The 24,674-nt window shown below is 38.1% G+C and overlaps 1 protein-coding gene across 5 annotated transcripts in view; it reads left to right on the forward strand.

The window, feature by feature from the left end:
• The first annotated feature begins 5,699 nt into the window (after window positions 1-5,699).
• The window catches only part of ush2a (Usher syndrome 2A (autosomal recessive, mild)), a 216,232-nt gene continuing 197,257 nt past the window's right edge, over window positions 5,700-24,674 (forward strand). Inside the window, exons 1-6 of one of the 5 annotated variants that reach the window (XM_040011779.1) lie at window positions 6,229-6,341; window positions 7,137-7,330; window positions 7,519-7,635; window positions 8,172-8,386; window positions 8,605-8,823; window positions 13,624-13,789. In XM_040011779.1, the coding sequence (XP_039867713.1) occupies window positions 7,537-7,635; window positions 8,172-8,386; window positions 8,605-8,823; window positions 13,624-13,789 (699 nt within the window). In that variant the 5' untranslated portion in view covers window positions 6,229-6,341; window positions 7,137-7,330; window positions 7,519-7,536. The other 4 variants (XM_040011777.1, XM_040011776.1, XM_040011778.1 and 1 more) reach the window with 4 other exon arrangements.

The raw sequence follows: 24,674 nt of genomic DNA on the forward strand, positions 1-24,674 counted from the left end.
AATAGGTGACTAAAAGTGTTGATAGTTTTTGATGTGCCTCAAGCTAATATTATAGCCTTGATGGGGGAAAGGTGACAAAATGTGTGTGTGTGTTTGTGTGTGTGCGCGCATGTGCATGCACTTGTGTATGTGTGTCTGAGACTGAATGATTATATGTATGTGCATTGTCAAGAGAGGCAGGAGGTTAATTCAATCCTATAGAAACACAGCATGGACGGGATTGGACAGCACAGCCCTGAGGGTGTCACTGGCCTTAACCCCAATAGGGGACAGAAAGCGTGCCCACACACACACATGCACACACAATATGGACACTGTGACTTGAGGGTATGAAATGTGAAAAGCTTGGGAAAAGCCAAATTGTTTTTATATCTACTTTCTGGTGCATTTCATTTGGAGGCTAGGAGGATAAATGATGAACATGGATTAAAATATATATTTCTATTTATAGAAAATGCTGCATAAAACAAGGACAAGAAAGAAGAGGACATTTAGAGAGAAGCGGTGATGGAGAGCGGTAAGAGGGTTTGAGGGCATGGGGAGGGGACAGGGAAATGGAGAGATGAAGAAAAGAATGAGTGGTGCCTGTGGAGAGTTGGATGTGTGGGATAGGTGCATGGGTGTAGCAGAGAAGTGACCGAAATAGCGAGTATAGACAGCAGGATGACGCAAGCGTCAGAGGAAAATGGAAGAGATAGCCTAAAAATAAGCAAAGCATCAGCACAGCAAACTACATTTTCACTCACACCAGCAAATGTGCCAGCAGTGCATGTTGCTTTGGGAGGTTTTTTTTATGAGATTAGATGAATATGCATTGTTTCATGACAGCTACTTTAAATAAGATTTGACAAATGGACTAAAAAGACTACAAAAAATTTGGTGAAGAATTTTAATGCATTAAAAAAAGGTATTACATCGCGCTGGTGCCAAATTACTGTGGAGCCTGATTTTTTTTTTTAGAGCTTCTAAAAGAAGATGCTGCGAATTTTGATTATCACTGTGATCATATGAGTCATGGGGCCTTGGAAGTGTGACCAGCCAGTGACCAGTACTTTTTCACAGATGATAGGTGTTGATTTCAAGGGGTACAGAGAATACGTTTCCCAAAATGTTTAGAAAACGTTACCGTTACCACCAACAATCGTTTTTTACGAGATATTTAAAAAACTTTTGTGATAAAAATAAATTATCACTGGCATACATACTTGCACACTAAGTGTTGTAATCAAAGCTGGCATATGCACAACAGGCCTTTGTTTTTTTGCCAAAAAAACTTTAAAACCTACTAAGTTATGAGACTTGATTTCACTGCGTGTTCCTGAATGGTAATGTTAAACTTTGTATTTATCTATTTTTTTTCTATATAACACAGAAGAAGTAGGTCCACTATTTGGTTGTACTGGAAGAAAAATGACACTTTAACCAAAATATTTATAAATACTGCATTTTTCTTCATTTCAAAGGATCACAGGAATTCGGGAATTGAACTGAATTACTCGGTGAAGAGTGATAAGTTACTTCAAATAAATGCAGAAAGAGGAAAGGTCAACTATTGGGCAGTACTAAATAAGCCTGGTGTTAAATCGCACCAAATCACAACAACAGTTATCTTAAGGCACTTTATTGCTTAATTGCATTGAGCAAAATTCATATTTGAAATAAACCAGAGGAAAAAAAATTAATAGTTGGTGTTGACAGGACATCAAGAAAGGGATAATGCTATAATGAATTTTTGGTGTTGGTGCCTTCTATTTGGTGAAGTCTCACTACTCTGTGAGGACTGTAAAAGATTTGTCACCTAATCTAAAGTATGGTGATCTGACTGTCTACTGAAGGTACTGGGTGTTTTGGCTCAATAATTCCACAAAAGACATCTTCTGAATATTTTGTCAATGTGGTATTCCTTGAAAGACAAAGAAAAACATGATGATTGAAAACTGCGCTTTTTTTTTCATAAACCCCTATTTTTTCCCCCCCTTGTTGTGACCAACTGGAAAAAATGTTAATTACAACAAAAATATACAACAAACACAGAGACAAACACTGATATACAACTGTATATCTGTGGAGATCAGCAAAGTCTTAAAGCTGCAAGTTAGCTTTATGGGTCCAATGAAGGAGCGCTACAGGGCCATTATGAAACAAAGGGACCGAAGGACCAAATTACTGAAACAAAGGACGATCCTTTGGAGCTGTAGCCCCATTATCATGATCCTGTCATCACTGGGTGGGTTACCAAATATCATATGTATGGGAGAACTGCGGCCAATGAACAACAAGGTGAAGTGAAGTACCATTTGAGGCACTACACACATCCACAAGTTTTTTCAGTGTATGAGCATAAATACGATGAGAGAGATGTTTGTAATTCTAAAAAAAAATGATCTAAAAATAAATAAATAAAATAGGATTTGTGTTGATTATTGGGGTTAAATGATGGAATAAGGCTGACATAGATATTAAAATGCACGACTGTTATTTGTTTTTTAAAAGACTAATTTAATCATTTAATTTAGTTGTTGTTTTTCTCTTTTCTTCTGATGGTTAGCTTTAATGAGAACAATGTACAGTTGGCATACAAAGTATAAGTATTGCTTCTGCATGAGCATCTGCATTCACTGCTAGTGATGTGTCATAGTAGATTGTATGCTTTGTGTCATTTACAGTGTGTATGTTATATTTGATGACTAAATAAAATACTTGCACTAATTTCTGTGTGAGAATTGAATCACCATGCATATGTTTTCATTTATTTTCCTTAATATCACGTGGCTGAGCTGCAAGGGTTATAAGTAGAGTAGCACAAAAACAGTGAAATACAAAAGTCGTGATTCCACTAATTAATATTTTAAATGTATTCTAAAAACAAAAACCAAAATTACTTAAAAAAAAGTAAAGTAAGATTTGTATATTCAGGTCAAAATTAATTTAACTCAATAAAAACGGACAGTTTGTAAACTTTTTTAAATCTCTTATCTGCTATAACAGTTAGCAGTTGATTAGTTACTCATTCAAGTTTTTTCGAGGGTTTTTTGGTTTTGTGTTTTTTTCCCAGCTAAACAAATCTGTTAGTACTATTAATTATCTGTGTTGGTGTGCTCCACATTTTTATCATGGTTCTTCTTTGAACTTGCTTCGGTGGTTTCTTGTTTCTCTAGTATCTTATAGAAAACTAAATCTCATACTTTGTTAGTCTCCCAAACAAAGTATGAGCATGAGATGTTTGAAGAACCATGTTGAGTAGACATTTACACCATGTCTTAAAGTTTGTCATATAATAGGTTTGGGTTTTTTCAATTGTTTTTTCAAGACAAAAATAAACAATTCTGCAATGCTCATTGTGGTGTTAGAAAAATAACTCACACAGTATAATATATACTGAACCATGAACTGGGACCTTATGATGTGTCTTCTGCTCTGTGTGTGTGTGTGTAACATTTGTATATGGAAAACCTAATATTCTGCTCGGCTTAAAGAGAAACATGCAGCCCATCCACCAATTTATTCCACTTTTTCTAATCAGCAGCCAGGCCAAGGATGTCTCCATACATATTCATGCTGCTCTGAAGATTCGGAGACATGATACATTTACAGCCTACATTTAGCATATTAGCCTTAATGTTATTAGACCAGCAAACACAATTTAGCGAAATATAAGTCATACACAAGTAATTTTGAAAATGAGACAATATTAATTGTGCGATTGTCATCCAGTTTTAATCCCGCTTGTGTGATAGCACTTCAATCTCTCGAACTGAACGCGCCTGGCTGAATAAATTAGTACAATCAATGTATGACTAGATTCTTTGTCATGTGGACACACTCTGTGCAAATCTATGCAAATGTCTTATGAGGAGAGGATAAGAGAAACTCTTCTTGGCTAACAAAGCTCTTGATGATCACCGTCTATCTGACACTATGGTGTAATGTCATTTTCACCCTCTCAAAGGAGAAGAAAATGAAAAAGAGTAGGAAAATAAGAGGGATGGAAAACGTCAAGGTTCCAAATCATATATGTGCATGTTTGCCTTTATACTGATGCACAGGATATTTCTGGATGTAACAGTACATTTTATTTTGATACCTTTTAAGCATTATTTTATATATTTACTTTGTTAAACTACTTGAGAAAACCAGGTAATCCACAAATCTGCCATCATGACAACCTCTTCACAAAAAAAAGAGCAAGTTCCTCAACTCTCCATCCCCCACAATTTCTTTCTTTCTTCCTCCTTTCCTCCATTCACTTTTTATTGTTCTACCACCGTCTTTTCCCTCTTCTTTCCTTACCCACCCCTTTTCCTCCCTACCTCTATCCTATAGCCCCTAGCCACCACCCCTCTCCTCCTTTCCCCTCCCTTTGCTCCTCTCTGCCTGGTATTGATTAGAAGGCGAACCTCTAATCTCCTTAAGGTCATTAGGAACACTTAATTAAAACCTAGTTAGAATGCCTTTGTTCAACCAAAGCAAATTGCAGCTGTTCAAACGCGATTAGTATGATAACGCAAAAACTTGTCGGCAGGGAAAATTATAAGAGAGGATTCTTTTTTTGGTGGAAATGTTTACACAATTTAAATGCAGAGCTCTTCAGTACACAAGTCTAAACTACTGTATACTTGAGTTTGTGCCTCGGCTTCTGCTGTGTGTGCGTTAAGGGGATTGTTCATAGTTTGCTGGTGGGTGGACTACGGGATTTTTTACATATAACTGGCTTAGACTCGCCTATAGGACTAAAATGTAAAAATGCAACGAACAGAATTTGTTGTGCAGGCCCGAAGAACCGTTTCTGTTGTTCTTTTACTGTCATACGTGAACATTGTCAGTATTATTCTCTGCCACTCCACCCCACCAACGAACCCCGCCCCTACGGCCTTTTCATCTTGTGCATTTGAACCGGAAATAGAAAATACTCAGAAACTTCACTTTTTATTTATTGCTTATCAAAATTGAATCAGACTCGTTTATCTACATTTTCTCTATATTTTTTTTATTTTAAAATGTGATATTTAAATTTGAATTATGACATAAAATGAGATAAAATGACATGAGTCAGCAATACTTTTCGGACATGCACATGCACTTTTTGTATGTAAATTACTACCATATCACATATACAGTTAAATATAAACTACGCAATTTGGTTACTTTTGAATCCATGGCTTCATGATAGACCTACTGGGATAATCAACTACTGTTGATATTTATCAAGAGTCACTCAGTGTTAGTGTGGATCCCCGCTGAGTCGAACTGCTGAACAACCCCTCGACAGCCTTGTTTTTTTTTTTTTTCAAATCAATGCGTCTCGTTTTCATTATTCTTCATAATTTCCTTCCTTTATTTCAACTGGGGGGCCGGCTAAGTGACCTACGCTACAGGGCTTATTAGTAAATAATAATAATAATAATAATAATAATAATAATAATATACTAAACTTGGAACTAAGCTGAACAATGCTGATCCATATTTAAACTGAGGTTTACTGAGATGGTTAGCAAAATCATTTATACGATTTTAATGGCTTGTTTATTTTCCTGATTGATTGGTTTATTTGTGAGAGACTGCATTAAATACTTATATAGCGATTTGGCACATAGGTTGAATATGTACATAAATGAATAATATATGAACGACATGAGATTATAAATGATTTCCTGCAATTCTTTAAGTGGCCGGAGCAAATCAGCGTTGCCTAGCGACCTTGATAGCGTTCCTCTTTTCCTGTGAGAGCCACTTGTCTGCAACCCAGACGCATCCCACGTAGGTGGGGGGTAAAACATTACTACCAGGCAGGGGGTAATTATTTAAATCGCAAATTAATGCCTTGCTGTCAAAGACAATCTTTGGTGTTCTGTAACAGATGCAAAACGGATATGTCGCACTGTTTGCTCTCATGCCGCCTCCGGGGCTCTCAAGTTTCCGTTACTTGGTTCACAACAGTGTAACGTTTCACCGCCGTTACTTTGTGCCCGGTATCCTGCCGCCTCGGGCGCTGCTGGCCAGATGGCAGCTCGCGGTAATCTGCTTAGCAGCGCGCGCCGCATGTTCTGAATGAGAGAGGTAAGACAGAGAGGAAAAAACAAAACAAAAGCGGAGCTCTGTCAAGTTCAGTTTTTGGTTTTGCTTTTTTCTGTTGAACTGTAACGGGCAAAAAATAATTCAAGTCATGTTTGGAAAGGACTATTTTTTCTTCTGGAGCGGCGTCTGTTACCGCTGACAGACAGGTGTGTGGAGGAACAGGTAGCTTGTTTTGTACGACTCATGTCAGAGCAACAGGTTGAATGTTTGTTGGCGCTGCACTTGTGATGGGGAGAGAGCTTTGTGCGGGGAGTCCGCAACGACAGGTAAATCTCATAGACGTACCACATATTTTAGGCTGTTATCTGCATAGGTTTACAAATTTGCGCAGCACATAGTCTTGTAGGCGGTTTTAGATAAAGTGTAAGCTTTTCTATCTCCTAACGGATAGTATAGATTGAAGCCTGGACCAAGTAATATAACACTAGAGATGACTGCACTGCTGGCCTCTTTTTGTGCGTCTAAATGCGAAATTGAAGCTGCTAAGTATTGTAATGAAGAGAGCTTTCCGCTAAGCCTCAATTTCCAACAAACTTGTGTGAAAGCCCGTTTGGTTGGATAAAACCTGGGAGCCAGATGCCAGAGGAAAAAGGGCATGTTTAATTCAATGGGAAATGAAGAAAAGGAAAAAGCAATGTAGCAGTATCAGCTGAGCTGTGCCTCCATCAAGCTGTACATGATAGTGTAGGCTTTGGCTAGGGAATAGCCTGCATGGCATTTCACTCTCCCCAGATTTGTCTCATGTTGGATTTTGGTCTGACCAGGTCTCTCTTTCCTTCTCTCCTTCTCTCTTTTCCCTCTCTAGATTGTAAAATCCTACCTATCATGTGAGGGCTTTGGTTACGGTTTTTGTGTGCATGTGTGTGTGTGTATATGTGTGTGCCTGTGAGGGACAGTGTAACAGAGAGCTAAGAGTCATAGCTTCACCCCAGGAGCACTGGCCTGTAAAAAATGTTACTGTTACCCTTAAAGCATGAAAGCATGACAGTCATCACTTATTCAAATCCTGCTAGAACTCTTCCAAAAGAAATCCAAATTCAGAAACATCTCTCTGCCTGCAGGAATGTTCCAAAGTCCAGACCTGAGATGCTGGATCCCTCGGAGAAACTGATTCTGGAATGTTGTGGAGCGAAAGGCCTGAGATGGACTGAAGAGAAGGGAGACTGGAAAACAGAGGGAGGGGCGAAGGGAGACAATGTGCAAAGGGAAAGGCAAACATGGGGCATAGGACACAACAAATGGAGAATGAACAGAGGTAGAGAATCACTTCGTAAGTTATGTAATGACAGCAAGTGGGGAAATAGAAATGATATGCACAGAAGTTGGAAGGACAAGACAGATGCCTCTGGGATGTTGTCAGTTGCAGAAAAAGAGGGGGAAATTGCACAAAGGGAGAGGGAAAATAATCTCTGGCCTATCTTTCTGTGGCTGTTGTCCCTGAAGAACATCAGTGAACAAAAGATGAAAAGGCAGAACATCATGAGGATGAGGTGGCGTCATATTCTTTTCTGGTTACCTCTCCTCTTCCTCAGCCTCTGTCCAAAACCTGCTTCTTCACAGGTAAGAGCTGCTTAAAGGTTATCATTTCTGATTCAGATGCTGTTTAGAAGTCAGGTTAGGGTTACCCTAACCCATTAATAATAGTTCTGTCCAGGTAAGTTGAGGCACTGCTGCAGTGAGTCAAAATAAATCTGAAGAAAAAAAACAATTACATCATTATTAATTTCATCGTGTAAACCTATGCTTTTTCCACATTTGTATCTCAAAACATCTTCAGATACATCATTTGCAAAGAGTACATTTTCCAGTTGAACTAATTCAAATAATATGCCTATATATTTTAATTATTTTGCTTGTAAAGGTCTTAATCTTGATAAATACATTACATGCAATTGTAAGAGTTTTCTATACAAAGTTTTTTGTGTTACATTGTGATTGATATTGTTATTATTTCTTTGAAGTAGATTCAAATACAGTATATGGCCTTACAAGTTATTATTGTATCCAAATGTTTGTGGCTGCAGTCCCCAAAGCTACAAAAACATGGCAAGACACCAGGATTAAAGGGATTATCAGACTTTCTCAATCTTTCACAGGGACACTTCCCACGAATGGAGAACATTGCTGCCTTTAAACCCGTGTCGACCTCGCCGCCTCGTTACACCTGTGGCTTTCCAGAGCGGAGCAGCTACTGTCAGTCACCTTCTTCTCAGGCTGAACTGCTCACATGTTATCAGGCCTTCTGTGTCCAAGAGTGTCCCTATAGATCCTCCACGCCTCCGTATGCTCCGCTGCTGCTGGCTGCACACAGGTAGCTTCATTAAGTTCAGAGTAATGTCAGGTATTTTATTAGTTATTTTCTGTCGAAACCTTTAAGGCAAAGCAAAATTAATAAATTAAAAAAATAAAACAATTGACTTATTTATTAAATTGTGTTAATGACATTACAATCGGTGTCTTGCTAATAACTGCAAGTTATTTGGTTTCTTAGAGAGAACATACTGACATGCCTGCACTTCATTCCATCAGGGGTATCTGTGTAACTGAAGACACTAACGACACTCGTCCTGGTACTCAGAGAGAAGCTGGAACCTCTAACAGTTTCGATGGGATTTCTAGTGGATCCAGCAGTTTGTTGTTTCAGCCAGGCCAGGATGGGTGCCTGGTCACTCCCCCTTCACAGAAACTTGGAGCAATGGGTTCCCTCACCTTGGCATTGTGGATAAAACCAAGCTCTGCTAGAGAAATGTGAGTCTGAATTTTGTAAGCTGTACAAATACAGTTGTCATTGCATAATTGGAGATAAGAATCCTTCTTTAAATCAAATCATCCACTGAGTACTGCTTTTGTTAAAATTGATTAATTATTAGTCTTATCATACAGTTCATTGTGCAGTACAAAATGTTTAGATGGCTTGACAGACAATGATTGTTTACTTCTTAACTCATAAGAAGCAAAGGACAGACGATAGCTGTGTGTGCATGTACATGGCAGCTATTTAATTGTGTGTGTGTGATGTGTGCGCGCGTGCGTGTTATCATATACATTTTCTACTACTTGAGGTTTGGCTAATCTTTCAGTTGCATCATCCCTTCAAACCCCCTCCTTCTTCTGTAAAGTGCTGCAGTTCTGGTAGTTGTTGGAAACAAAAAAAAATATTTAGCAAAATGCATTAGGTTTTGATTGAAATGTTTTCTGTTTGATTGAAAGCCATGTTTACAGTCAGCAAAGAAGCCAATTAAATCAGGTGGAAAAAGGGAATTGGAAAGGCTAGTTCATGAAAAAGGGAAGCCAATCAGATGAAATAGAGGCAGAACATGAGAAGATGGCGTGGCTGTTTTCTTGACAAATCCTATTTAAAAAAACAAAACAAAAACCTAAATGGTGAAATTTGTTTTGGGAAAAACACCATCACCATTGCAGTAAGTAAGTAAAAGGACAGATAGGTCTGTGCCCGATGTTCCCTTTGTATGATTGCAACAGGTGAAAAAGATTGAATATCTATTTGATCCAATTCAGGTTTTATTTAGATCGTTCCAAATAACAGCAACAGCCACCTCAAAGCACTTTATATTGTAAAGTAAAGATCCCAGACAATCAGACAACACCCTTTGAGCAACCATTTGATTACAGTGGGAAGGTATAAACTTCCTTTTAAGAGGTAGAAACCTCCAGCAGAACCAGCCTCAAGGAGGAGTAGCCATCTGACGAGATTGGTTGGGGTTGAGGGGAGAAAGACAGGACAAAATACTAGGAATGGGTGAAACACACATGAATATTCAAATTTTATATAACCTCCTAGGACCTGGCGTCCACGTATGTGGACATCACATTTTGGGTTATTTAGACCAAAGTCCTAAATTTTTCTCTACAAGGGCCTGATATCCACTTACGAGGACATTATACTGCTACTGTTCTATCAAAATTTTAGACGAATACCCTCATTTGTGGCTCTTATTTTTCTTAAAAACAAAAATAAGGTAAAAAAAAAATCTGGTAATTCTTTGTTTTTACATTCATCAGGCCCCAATATGCCCAAATATCAAAGAAAAATTAAAAATGCATGTCGTGGAAGAGTTCGGGTCTTAGGAGGATAATGTATTTAAATATAGTCAATTATTAGTACTGGGTCTCAAATACTGTTATATAGCATCAGAGTAGTGCTACACTATCCTGTTGTAGCGATGACCACTGTGAAGTTTAGTCAAAATGTATATATGATGATAATATGACATTAAATATGATTTACAAATATTTACATGAAAGAGAAAGCCCTGTGATATCGATCCAATAACAAGCAGCAGGTCAGGTCTGGTGAGATCAGTATAACCATCAGGAAACAATTAGCTGTCATGTCACAGACATGTTGTGTGTAAGAGACAGTGGATGAGAGTGTGCTGGTATGTTCCAGGCAAGGGTAGCGTGGTGCAGAGTTACACACTCTCAGATCAGCTTGCAATCACATACACATGCACACACTCACATAGACAAGGCGCTTGCCCACACTCAAAGAGGTCAGCTGGCTTTACTCTGCAACCCTATCTCTTCCTACATACAGCAACACTTAAGGCAGGTGATTTGAACAACATGGCATGTCAAGAAATTGAAAGTAAGCTAAAAAAAAAATACATAATGTCTCTGTTTAAATTCAAAAATTTAGCTGATAAAGCAGGACTAAATTGATTTGGCAGTGAGCTGTTTTTACACTGTCAGACTAGGGATGGACAGCTTAAAATAAAAGTATCAAACTAAATTCAGCTTCAGTTGCAGAGAAACCATCTTATCTTAACTGTAAAAATGTAGTGTCTGCATTAACCACAGGTTAACAAAATTATGTTATGCTAGTAGTGGAAAATGCAGCCTTGAGTTGATGGGCTCGTTCTCACGTTTGTAGTGTTCAAATGCATCTGACACTCAGGTAATGTCAAAGCAATAAAAAGCTTTACATAACTTTATTATATAACTACAGTAGTATTCAAAAGACTTGTAATATTAATTTAGTTCATCAAGAAACATAAAATGATCTGGTGAAGTGTCATTATATTGTTTTTTTTAATATGATCAGGAACAGTTTGCACTATTTTCACAAACAAGGACAGGTTTCCTGTTTTGTGGATTACTTGGAAATTTTGAGTGAGCTGTTAAGAATATTTGGAGATTTCCAGACATACTGCATTCACTTATTCAGCAGTGTACCAAAAAGATAAGTGTGACCAGGATCTTTACACTAGTGATAGCTCTGAAGGAGCTTTAGTCTAACACCAGACAGGCTACATACATGTTGTACAAACTCTGTGGATGTTCAGTTAAATGTCAGTGTCTGTTAAGTTTAACTCAGATGGAGAATCATTCAGAGATCAAATCTCTCCTTTAAATTTCACGCTGTGATTTTTGTTTGTGAAGTTGTCTGTCTCAGGATTCAAATGACAGGCAAGTCTTGTCTTGGTCTGTGGAACATGACACCTGTATGGCTGAATGCAACTGAATGGAAGTAATATCTCCCCCCCCTTCACTCACTCTTTCTCTCTCCGTTGCTCTCTTTCTGCTGCTGTCGTTGGCTATCATTCTTTTGTAGTAGAGATGATCATGGCTGCCATCAAAGAAGCCAGATGAAAGGAGGCCTCTATCCTCACCTCTGTCCATCTTTCCTCACCCCACTCTCTGTGTCCCTCCCCCTCTTTGTGATTTCACATCCCTCCCCTCTGAACAATGAACAGACCCAGCCACCTGTTCTTCCAGACGATGGTTTTTACAACACTGTGGCTTTGCTTTATAGAAACAGATTATGGTGATAGTAGTAGCAGTGTGTATGTTGAGTATTGTGATGTACAGTTAGGTCCATAGGTATTTGGACAGCGATACTTTTTTTTTCCTCCTCTCTGCATACCACCAAAGTGGATTTTAAGTCAAACAATAAAGATGTGATTAAAATTCAAACTTTCAACTTCAACAAAATGTTGTAATAACTATTCAGGAATTCAACCATTTTTAGACAAACAAAAGGGCTGGACAAGTTGTAAAGATAAGGATTGTTTGTAGTACTTGAAAATCCTAGAAGTGTGGTACTACCTTGGCCATTGTAGAGTGTTTCTATGTCTTGAGAAACTCTTGGTTTGCTTTTTCAGGATGCCTACTTTTATTATCCATTTGCACTACAAATTGCTGTCCAATCGGTTTTGCAGCAGTTGGCTGAATCTGAGCCCTGCACACCTCAGAATTCATGCTGCTACTTCTTTCAACAGTCACATCCTCAATAAAGAACAGTGACCCAGTTCTACTGGCAGCTATACATTTGACATGTAATTGATAAGATACTCCTAAACTAATGTAATGTTATCTGTCTGAGATTTTTTTCTCACTAGGTGTTTTTTTTTTTTTTTTTTTTTTTCAGCTTATTGACACTGACCTCAACTTTTCTTTGGACCTCATATTGAGAGCTTTAGTCAATTGCTACCAAATACAAGTTCCATCCTTAGAAATTCACTCCAGAACTTTTATCTGTTTAATTTGTCATTGAATTATGAGTCATGTGGACATGAAGTGGACATGAAATTGACATAAAACTGGTTGTCGGTTACTTGTCAAATTATTTTACCTCTGATAATAGGGGCCATGTATTTAAAATATTTGTATTATGTTTTTGTTAAAACTCCTTCAATTAAAGCTCAAAATATGCACTCCAGATATCTGGATTGTCTTTATTAAAATTCACTGTGGTGGTCAAATGAGAAAATTACAAAATTGTCTTGTTATCCAATAAACCAATAGGTTGACAGTCTAAAAATTGCTTAATTTTAAGTAAGCATATAGCTTTAAAACAAAGAAGCAAACATTTTTTACTGGTTTTCTGAAATGTGTGTATTTTTTCCCCACATATATCATTCTTAATATCAGACTGCTGCTCACATAAAATTAAGTTGGACTCTGTGATGTTCAGGTCAATATGTATGGCCAGTAATAATTGCATACCTTCCTTAATAGACACTTTTATGTGTGTGTTAAAGGAAAAGTACTTGAAAGAATTTCTGACTCGTGTTGTACTTATAGCAATTTACCTATTGGTATTTTTTTTTTATGTTTGTTTTCTTTAGCCCGTCTTTCTATCTTTCTCTCCACAGAGACTCACTTTTATACCTACGTGCTTGTACAGACATACATTCAAATGCTCTTTTTCTCTTGCATGTACCTAACTGTGATTTATAGGGTTTCCTGCTCTGGGTTCATAAAAGCCATGATTTCCCATAAAATGTCAGTGATGGTGGTTAATATGACACGTAGAGAGTGTGTGCGTCTGCGCCTCAGCGTAGCAGCGGAAACCTTACAGTCATGTAAAATATTGATATTCCATGTGAAAATGTCAGAATGAGAGACTGTGTGTAGTGTTGCTCAGCTTCATGGGTGTTAGAGTCCATTCTTCCCTTTGTTTCCTGAGGTGAAGCTTTAAAATTCTTACTGCTAAATATTCATGTGAACCTTTTTGGACTGTCAACTGATGCAGACATAATTGAATCCTTTATTGTTTATGTGTGTGTTTTTTGTTTCTCTCAGGATGCTCCTGGAGAAAAGTTCAGAGCAGCGGCTGTTTTTTTCTCTGACCGTGTCTGGGGAAGCTATCATTCTGCGATATGGTCAGTCCAACAATCAGACTTCTATGAACAGCTTTAGAACAGAGGGCAGACTAGGACTGGAGAGGTGGACACATCTTGTTTTGCAGGTGAGTAATACATAGTTTAAGTATCCCCATGGTGAGTCGTGTTAAAGATGCTATGGTTGGACACTGTCAGAGGTACATGAATTTGATCGTGTATATTTACACCCGGCCCGTTTGTAATCATTCTACCATGAGTTTTGTTTTTAGCTGCAGTACTTAGGGCTGTGAAAGCGGAATTGTCTCTTTTTATTATAATCTGATTTTCTCTGTCATCCTCTGTGTCTGTTTTACTCTTTCATTCTCTGTCCATCTTTTTCTCATCCACTCTGTGAGCTGGTGGTAATTATACTGGAAAACATCTGTTTTGGAACAGCTGCTGGGGCCAGGGGCATACACATTACTTCAGACACACAGACACAGATGCTTTCCTTACACTTTCAACACAATATTTCAAAAGTCTATGGCCTGAATGAAAACAAAAGCAAACAAGCAAACAAAAAACAAAGCTGCTGAATTTTAGTTACTTAAGTTATTTGGGGCTTTTTTCCGTGATTTGTACAATATGACAAAGAAAGTACAGTCTTGCCTATACAACTGTATCATTTTTATTTTACTTAAATATTTTTCTAATTTTTGATTCTTTTAATATTTTTTTTTAGATAGCAGTACTTTAGTGCATGTGCTTTTGTACATAAAATTTGATAATTTTATGTATTGGTTGATAATTCTTAACTAAATACATTTGTCTAATTAAGTTATCAATATTTCTTCCCAGCTAAACTTGGCATCTATCGGTACAATTCAAGTGAACTTGTGAGTTTCTCAATGCAGTGCCTTTTTCTGTCTAAATATTTTACATATATATGTACTGTGTGTTTTCTTTGGGTTTCTTTGGTTTTATTCATTTTTATTTCTTTTTTCCACACTATGAGTTGATGTAAGTTTTATATGAAGTAGAAATTTTAGGAAACATTCAGTAAGAAATACAAGGTGGTCTGGACAAAATGAGGCTTTCATTAGCACTGATCACTCTAAAATGGCAGGTAGTGAAGTGGAGAGAGTTTTGAGGCCCCAAATGGATCCCTACGTGTGTTGATGTGAGTGTTTCTGGTCCGTTGAAGGGTATCATTTTACAGATTACTCCACTGGACAATCTCTCTCTTTCAGGATCTCTGAATAACACTAAGGCTAGTGTAGGGGGAAAATATGGTTAACATGGTAAGCCTTAAATTCTTGCAACCTAAGTTGTAATTTTTTTCTGTAAAAACAGAACAAAACACAAATTTTAACAGGCATTAGTAGAATTTATCCTGTTAGCAATATGATCTGGAATTTAGCTGTTGAGTACAGCTGGCATACATTTTAGGACATCCAGGAAAACATCTTCAGACATCAGATAAAGGCCTCAGATGTCTGACCATAAACAAAAAAGCATAACTTTTCCCATCAAACCTCCCATCAGACCTTTGACAAAACAGCATCAGACTAAAAACGGAAAAAAACTGCATCCGGCGATATAGTCTCAGAAAAAATGCATCAGACTAAAGGGTCTCAGAAAAATCAGCACCAGATTAAAAAGGTCTCAGAAAAAGCGACATTGGACTAAAAGGTCTCAGAAAAAAAGGGCATCAGACTAAATAGGTCCGAGAAAAAACTGCATTGGACTAAAGGTTCCATGCTTCTGACTAAAAGGTCTCAGTCAAAACGACATCAGGTTAAAAGGGCTCAAAAAATGGCATCAGATGATATGGTCTCAGAAAAAAACGCCATCAGACTAAAAGGCTTCAGAAAAACCACATCAGACGACACAGTCTCAGAAAAAAGTGAGAAGCTTCCTGCCAGCCAAATTATTTTCCAAGTGATCAGTGTGCGAGACTGGCAGAACATGGCTGTGTCCAAATTCAGGGGCTGCTTCCTTCAAAAGCCACATTTGAAGACCGATTATGTCAGAGTGAAATGATGAAAGCTGTCCAGTGTCATCCAAATGTGGCCAACAAATGCGTCCTACTTTCCTCAGTTTTGGAGGATGGGTCGCACCTATGCTTCGTCCTCCCTATACCAGGATTCATTGCAAATCAAGGTTGAAGGAATTTTTGGGGAAAAATGGTGGATGGTCAAACGAAGTGGTCCAGAAATAAACTTTTAAAAGTAAGTGCTGAGTTTTATCGCCCTCAAATATCCAGCGGAACAAATGTGAGTATAACAAAGACTCTTAAAAGTTACATTTAGCTAACTTTCGGCCAAGTTATGTGACATTACTGATATTGCCACTAAATGTGGGTTAGGTCCTCCATGATTTGGTTGGTTGGTCAGTTAGTTTGTTAAGTTTAATTTCTGGCCAAGCTGGGTCTGTTTGGCGATGTGAAGCCAAATGTACTTAAAAGTTTTGGGAAAAAATGAGCAGACAGTTCACTTTTTAAGCTGTGTATTCACTGTGACCAAACATTTGACCTGTGAATTTTGTTAAGGAAACAGACAGACTTAACCGTGATATTTGGAAGTCATAGTTACATGAGCTCTCATCTTGTAATGAGCAACTGATAATAAGACAGACAGTAAATGGATAAGTCCTCATTTTGTTTCTGCTGTTTTTGGCATGCTTATATTATACAACCTGAGACCGTTACCTTTCTTATAAAGCCCAAGATATCTGCAGGATTCTGTCCTGTTTCCCCTTTTTTAGCTTTTTTTTTCTCTCTGATATATAAAATATTTCCATGTAATTCTAAGGGAAAATTGTGTTTTGATCTGATAGTTAACAGATATTTAACAAAGTTATCTGATTTTGTTGTTAAGTGGCATGGTTAATTTCCTTCCGCAAGTATTCAGAGTCAGGAGAGACTGAAAAACCCACCAGTGACAGGTGATGAGACAGAGGCTTTCCACCCCTGATGAAACAGCCGGAAAATTCAGCAATGCGAGGAAGATGATGAGGAAGAGGAGCCAGCAGCAGCTCAGAGAAGATGAGGAGAACAAATAGCGGTTCTCTGTAGTTTAGAAAATGGTGGAATCATTTAAAAGAAATTCTAGATGTTTGTTTCTTGTGTTTGCAGAGGTATCGCCAACACAAAATATAACAGCTTCATTCAGGGAATCACAAAAATAAATTTGTGATGAATCACTGATGTTTTTCCTGCAGAAAAGGACAGGGGAAAGAAGGAAAAATAAAGGCAAGCACAGACAACTTTGACAATGCTTTGATGTATCCAGAATATATTTAGTTAAAAAATGTTCTTAATGAAGTGGGATTGTGTTGGTTTTAGTGGAAAACGTATGCAGCTGACTTAAATAAAATATTCAAAAGAATTGCAAAAAGTTTGTTTGTTTTTTCCAGTTCTTGTCATGAAGTTGTCTAAGTATTTTATAAGGATTTCATGTGTCTGTATCCTCTCTCCTATTAGACCCTATTACCCAAAAAAACATCAGCCTGTTTTAATGCTCTTATATCTTTAAAATCTTAAGAAAATTATGATATTGGAACTTTTCATCCAGTATAAGAATATTTACTACATCAGTTTACATTTCATTTTATTTGAAATCTACAAAAGGATCAAATCTTTTTAGTCTACTTTTAGCTGTTACTGTGATATTGCCCTTTAATATAACTAAGTAAAGCTTTCAGACAGTCATACAGGTATAAAGTAATATGAAATAGAAATAAATACCTTAAATTTGAACTAAAATGTAATATTTGAGACAACAGAGTTAAATTCCACCACTGATAACTTTTTAATAACCCCTGGAGGGTCTTAAGGACATTTATTGTCCTTAGGCATAAAGGTGGATGTGTTTTTAAGGACCCTCCAAGGGTTAATGTATAAAAGTATATATAATATAACGTAAGACCTATTATATTTGTATCGTCAAAATGAAAAGAGACTAGTTTCATGAGCTACTCTAGAAAACTAGTTTACTAGCTAAAGTTAACATTACTGTTGGCTAAAGGGACTCAGGCCATGGCTGTGGCATTCTAACATACACCTCTGATGAAACATCACAATTTTCTCCAATAAAAGTAAAATAAATTACATAAAATAAAGACTTTCTCTATTTCGGTCGTCCACGGCTGTAGCTGCTACCATCGCGGTTGCTAGGCAACAGGAGGTGCATTGTAGGCTCAGTTAGACCGTCTAATTTAACAGTCAGCTAGTCTTCGCAGGTCCTTCCTTTGCATTACCCGGCCTACTTAGACCAGTCCTTTGAAGGATGCAGGCCCTGACCTGATAACAGCGTCACCTGCTGGAAGCTTCTCTCTGAGGCACTTTTATCAGTAGCATAAACTCAGCCACTTACAACATCTCGAAACACCTTGCTACCATCCTAGCACCTCTTGTGGGGAACACCCCACATCACATCAAGAACTCCACCGACTTCACCGACAAGGTCCAGAAACCTACCCTGGACCCAGATGAAACCATGGTGTCCTTTGATGTAGTCTCCCTCTTCACTTGCATACCTACCACGGAGGCCGTGGAGACTGTCAGAAAACGACTACAAGAAGACAGCTCCTTGGAAGACAGGACCAACTTCACACCCGATCAGATTTGCACACTGTTAAACCTCTGCCTTACCACTACATATTTCAAATACAACGAGGGTTTCTACAGACAAAAACATGGCTGTGCCATGGGCTCCTCCGTGTCACCTCTTTTAAAGGGAGAGTACCCAGCCACTGGTACAGATATGTAGACGACACCTGGGTCAAAATCAAAACACGAGAAGTGGAATCTTTCACTGTGCACATTAACGCCGTGGATAAAAACATTAAGTTCACCAGGGAAGACACAAAGGATAACTGTTTGCCCTTCCTGGACTGCGCTGTGCACATTGAAGAGAATGGCAACCTCAACATTGAAGTTTACCGGAAGCCCACAAACACGGACCAGTACCTCTTCTTTGACTCCCATCACCCTCTGGAACACAAACTTGGGGTAATCAGGACCCTACACCACCACCCTACACCCTCTAAGCCTGAAGGGAAAAAGAAGGAACACACACATGTAAAGGAAGCACTTAAAACATGCGGCTATCCTAATTGGGCGTTTATAAAGTCAGCAAAGATGCACAGAAAAGAAGATCAGACACCAGCGAGGGAGGATAAGAAAGACAGACGCAACAACATTGTCATCCCCTATGTAGCCGGTGTATCAGAGAAACTCAGGAGAGTTTTTCTCCAAGCATGACATCCCGGTGCATTTCAGACCCAGCAACACACTCAGACAAAAACTGGTTCACCCGAAAGACAAAACTCCTAAACACAAACTTAACAACGTGGTGTATGCTGTACAGTGCAGCGAGGAATGCCCAGATCTCTACATCGGAGAGACCAAACAGCCACTTCACAAGCGCATGGCACAACGTAGAAGAGCCACCTCCACGGGACAAGACTCAGCAGTTCATCTGCATCTTAAGGACAAAGGACACTCTTTCGAGGATGCCAATGTTCACATTTTGGACAGAGAGGACAAATGGTTTGAAAGAGGAGTGAAAGAAGCCATTTATGTCTACTGTGAGCAACCATCTTTGAACAGAGGCGGTGGTTTACGACACCAACTGTCTGCCATCTATAAGCCAGTTTGGAGATCCCTTCCCAGACGCCTTAACGACCACTCACATCCTGGGCCATCTGACCTCAGGAAATCACATGATAGGGTGGGGCCAGGTTTCACAATGACCTCACCAGAAACCCGGGCTGATTGTGACCCACACCCGCTTTCACACCTTGGCTCATGTGATTAGGTAGAGGATCATCAGGGGGTCCTTTGTCCCTCTTTGGGGGGAAACTCCCACTGGGTTTAAATCTGGGACTCTCCACCATTTGACCTTAGAACTGAAGAAGCTTCTCGGATGAGAGGTGAAACATCTTCAAGCAACTCAAAGAAGTCCAGACACTTTTCTTTCCAAGTTCCTTAGACTACGATGACCTGGATGACTGAGAACCTTCACAGACACATTTTATCGAAGACCTTTTAGTCTGATGCCATTTGTTCTAAGACCATATTGTCTGATAATGTTTTGTTAAAAGTCTGATGGGTTTTTCAATGGAACATTATGCTTTTTTGTTTATGGTCTGACAATGTTTTCCTGAGACTTGAGGATTTCCTAAAATGTACACTTTAATATATGCAGCTCCATATATCTCTTGGCAGTGTTCAGATGGTTTCCCCCAAGGATTTGTGTCTTCTCCCAGGATTGAACCAGTAAGGCAAATGTGTAAACCACAATTCTATGCCATAAGACACCATAACTGTTAACAATGGAGAAAAATCTACCGTGGTCACCTTTCTATATAAACTCAGCACTTCGAGCCTAGATTTTACTGTAAATGAGCGCACGCCGAAAAATGCTGAAAAGGGTTTTATGATGAAGCACATGGCAGGTATAATGAGGTTGTATCTAAAGTAAACACAAATGGCTTAAAATATAAAAGTGGAGGGGACCATGTACAGCTTAAAGTATTAGAGAATAAAACAGGATAATACTCAAAAGTCCAGTCTCCAGTTTCAAATAAAATTATAAAAGATTTAACACTAGAAACGGCAAAGGGGTTACTTGGACTCCTTTGGTATTTAAAAATTATGCAACTTTGTTAAAAGAAAATCCATCATCTCATATTTCATGACTTTTCCTAAATTGGTTTTATTCATCATATGGTGAGTATTGGGGTGTATGGGATAAAAAGAAAAAAAATATGACCATTTATGCCTAGAAGTGCTGAAGAAATCGTTTTGACCCTCATACAAATCAGTGTAAAATCCTGTGCTCAACAGTTACTGTGCCTCATATGCATCTTTTGATATGAAGGTTGCTACAGTTTTATTCAGAGCAAGCTATATGTAAATGATGATTGAATAAAGAGAACTGTAGTTGGATAAAAGATAAATAATTATTGTAGTGGTGAATAAGTCAGGAATGGGATATTGAACTGGTGTGCAGTTGAGGAAGGTGGATTACTGGATGCAGAAGCTGTGCTGAAATTATTGTCTAACTGAGAGCAGACTGCAGATACCAGTTTATTTTCAGATTCTAAAATATATTTTATTTTTTCAAATCTATAATGAAATAATCTGAGTCATTTGTTAAGCCCAGAATTGTTTTAGATGCTAATAAAATGTTTTGGAATTTTGTTTATTGATGACCTTGCTTTTCGTATTTTTAAAAAGATATATCTAAAATTTTCTTTGTTAATACCATGTGTTCTCAAAACACAGTAAAATAAGTTCCATAATAACTAAAGTGGATGAGTGCTTTAAAGTGAGCTAACAGTGTCAAATGTAACTACATTAATGAATGTACATTAATAGCACCTTCGTTTTGCATTTAAATGGTTGGGAAACCAGGAGTTCTGAGTACGTTATCCATAATGTGCACTGCTTTAAAATGAAAATCTTTGTGTCTAGCCTGAAAATTTGACTTGACAGTCTAGTTTACAAGCTTGCTGACTGGTGTTGATGGAACAGTACTTTGGCAGTCTAACATGTTGTTGGCTAAATGTAGTTTTGCTGATGGCTCAGTTGGTTGCTAGCGTGTGTACAGGATGCCTGCCTCTGGGGGTACAGTTGTCATATATGCCTTTGTACAGTATGCTTTATATGTTTGTTGCATATTAGTGTAGGCATGGGAGAGTACAGTAATTTACTAAAAGTGTGTTACGTTGGTGCCCCTTGAAGGTGTTTCAAAACTTTGTATGTGTTTGTTTTTGTGAATTCTCTGTGAATCAGCCTGCCTTTTGTTTAATGGTATGGTGATGTGATCTGCTTTGACCATTCAGAAGAATAACATAATCATACTTGACACTTAAACACCATTCGCATACCCCTGTTCTCCTGCACACACACACACTTATCTACTGGCTTGCTACACAGACACATACTCGCAATTCAGCGGTAATTTGTAACAGTCTGTCAGCTACAATACAGATATTACCCTATGAAGGAACTCTGTAATTTAGAAACCTTTCTTATTCACATATAGTGCACACACACACACACACCTCACACTCACACCCGTCATCTGTCGGTTTGTAAAGATCAAAACACCAAAAAAGACAGTCAAAAGGAATGCGGGTTTCCAAGCGCCAGGAGCAATTCACACACACACACACAGGGGTGCCAGGAGCAAGGTGCTGTAGGGATGCTGGTGCTCCCTAGGTAGTTGTCTTATCTGATTATGGTAACGATGTAGAGAATAGCGGAGGAAAATGTTGCCTGGGGGAGGGAGGGAATGACAGAGGAAGAGAAATGGGGGAAGCGGGGATGTGGCTCAGTGTAGTTAAGTGATAGCTGTAAAGTCAGTCTATCATTGGACTCACCTTTCAGTGACTTTTTGCAGGATATACTAATAATTGATAGTTGTCCATAGAAAAGCATCTGCTCTACAGCTGTGGATGAAGAGTTCAGTACAACTAGTCTCACATTGACTGATCTGTGTATAAGAATAATTTGGTGTGGTTGGTCTTTTGTTTTATTTTAAGTGTCACAATGTCAAACTTAAATGAATTATTAGAGTCATGGAGCTCTTTACTTAACTTTTGTGCAAATAAATTATGTCAGTCTTGAGGTGGATCTACTATAGGAACTGAGATCTTGAGAAAATGCACTTGTCTTCAAAATCTGGAAATGTTACTCGTGCACCATAAATTGTGTTTTTTGTTTACTGAGTTATCGCTGTTGCTTGTTACGTCTGTGTTAGGAAGTCTGCAAGTGTTATCTTTATATGATAAAATGTTGTTATATTGATGACACAGTTTTTAATTGCTTCTACTCAGACACAGGTTCTGTTGTAGCTTCAGAGTGCTTTCATGTTTTTCAGCAATCTCTGCATGGTCTAAGGTTACGTTAAGTGAGAACAAAGTCAACTGAGTTTGGAAATCCGGGGAAGTGGCTTTTAAAACCCACTGAATTTGTTCTAAGCAAAGTCTTTCCTTTTAACCTCTCTTTAAAGAGCTTGTTAAAGAGCTAAAGCCTAAATTTGGGTCCTCCATGGAGAGGCTTTCTTATGCTGCATTTCTGTTTATGATTGATAGAAATTAGGGCATTTTGTACATGAATGCATCATCTTGGGATCCAAAGAACATAAGCACTGTTTATCAAGGTGCAATAACATTAATTAGGAACACAAAGGCATTCAGTAATTAATCCACAGTGTATGCTTGGGTTGGTTGGCCTTATTTATGAATTGTCAGTTTCACCACCATATCTCTTTCAGTCTGTTTTATTCTTGTAGAAAGCTCTGTTCACACAGAGAGAGAAAACTGCTCATCACACCTACAGATTCATATTGTGGTGAGCAATGGTGAGTGGTGGGACATATTTCAACAATGAATAGTTGCAACAACAAAAAAAGGATCTGATTCTGCCCTGATGCTACCGATCTGTCCAAAGTGTACCCCACCTCACGCCCTATGGTAGCCCTATGGTAGCCCTATGGTAGCCCTATGGCACCGAACCCCCCTCAACCCTGATAAGCAGAAGAAAATGAATGGATGGGTTGATGGATCTGATTCTTTATGTAGACATTAAAAGTAAATGTTTACAGAGAAAATAATACATAGCAATTATTTATCTTTTTATCCTTTTGGCCTGTAGCACCTTAGCCTTACTGGGCTTACTTGGATTGTTTTGGAAAGGCAGTTTATCCCATAAATAATTTACATCGTCTGTAGGTTGATTTGGGTTGCAAGAGAGAAAACGATTTTTAAAAATGCTTTTAGACAATTAACCTTCCTTAATCTGAACAAATGCTAAATGAATGATTGAAGTTCACCAAATTTATGTCCCAGTGTCATAAGTCGTGTGGGAAATTCAGTAGTAGCTGAGCATGATGAAGAAGAATTGTGAGATAAATCAGATACCAATAATATTAAAATTGTGAACTCTTGTCCTTCCTGGCATGGACAACCAGTCACACTGGGAACTTTCATTTCTTGCTATTAAATATAGTAATATATGAAAGAAGAGGATGTACACATTAGCTCAACATATACTTAGAGAGTCCCAGCCATAAAGACAGAGAAAAAAAGTGGGGAAACTGACAAGTTAAGAAAACATGACAAGTCAGTATGTGTCTGGGTGTCATTCTAAGTTAAGGCCCAGTCAGGATTACAAGGACACACATGCAGACACACATCTGTATCAATGTATTTATTGGAGGGAGTGAACTAGTTGTTCCCATTGCTCTCCAATTTGTTCTAAGGACTGTGACAGCTCATCTGTTTCACTAATCTGTTCTTAGACACTTTGGCTGCTAAAACTTCTACTGCATGTCATAATACCCTTAATGAATGTTTTCACGCGCAATTAGACTCTGGCCTGTGTCTTTGTGTGTATATGGACTGGTGTAGACTTGGCAGAGAGCTACTATTTTGAACTAACTCGCCTGATAACACCACAGTCTTTGGAAACACCCACCTTTATTACCTACACCAAGGAGGTTATGCTTTTGGTAGCGTTTGCATGCACGTCTTTCTTTCTGTAAATGTGATAGTGTGAAAAATCTTAAATGAATTCTGATAAAAGTTTGGTTCATGTAACAATCTATTAAAATTTGGCCGACATCCACCAAGGTCTGCAAGATTAACTTAATTATTTATTGATCAACAGTTGACAGCCTTATAACTTTGAAATTACGATTTTTACAAGTGTTGCGTGTATTGTCAACATATAGAAAGTATCATGTCACACGATACTTTAAAGTAATGTGCAATTTTTGTACATTGCACTTTATGTAGTCCTGTGTTGTCTACTATATGTCATATGTAGCAGTATGGTCTTGGAGGAAGGTTGTCTCGTTTCTGTGGGGGACACACAATAAACCTTTGGTCAAAACTCTTTTTCACTTTCACTATTTATTACTAAACATTTAAATTAAATTTTCTAAACAACGAAAATCTCTTTCTGCAGTACATTAATACTGGGTGCTGGTAGTACTTAGGCAAGTTTTGACATAA

The sequence above is a fragment of the Simochromis diagramma genome, unplaced genomic scaffold, assembly GCF_900408965.1.
Source record: "Simochromis diagramma unplaced genomic scaffold, fSimDia1.1 OVJJ01000603.1, whole genome shotgun sequence".
In the NCBI taxonomy this organism is placed as follows: domain Eukaryota; kingdom Metazoa; phylum Chordata; class Actinopteri; order Cichliformes; family Cichlidae; genus Simochromis; species Simochromis diagramma.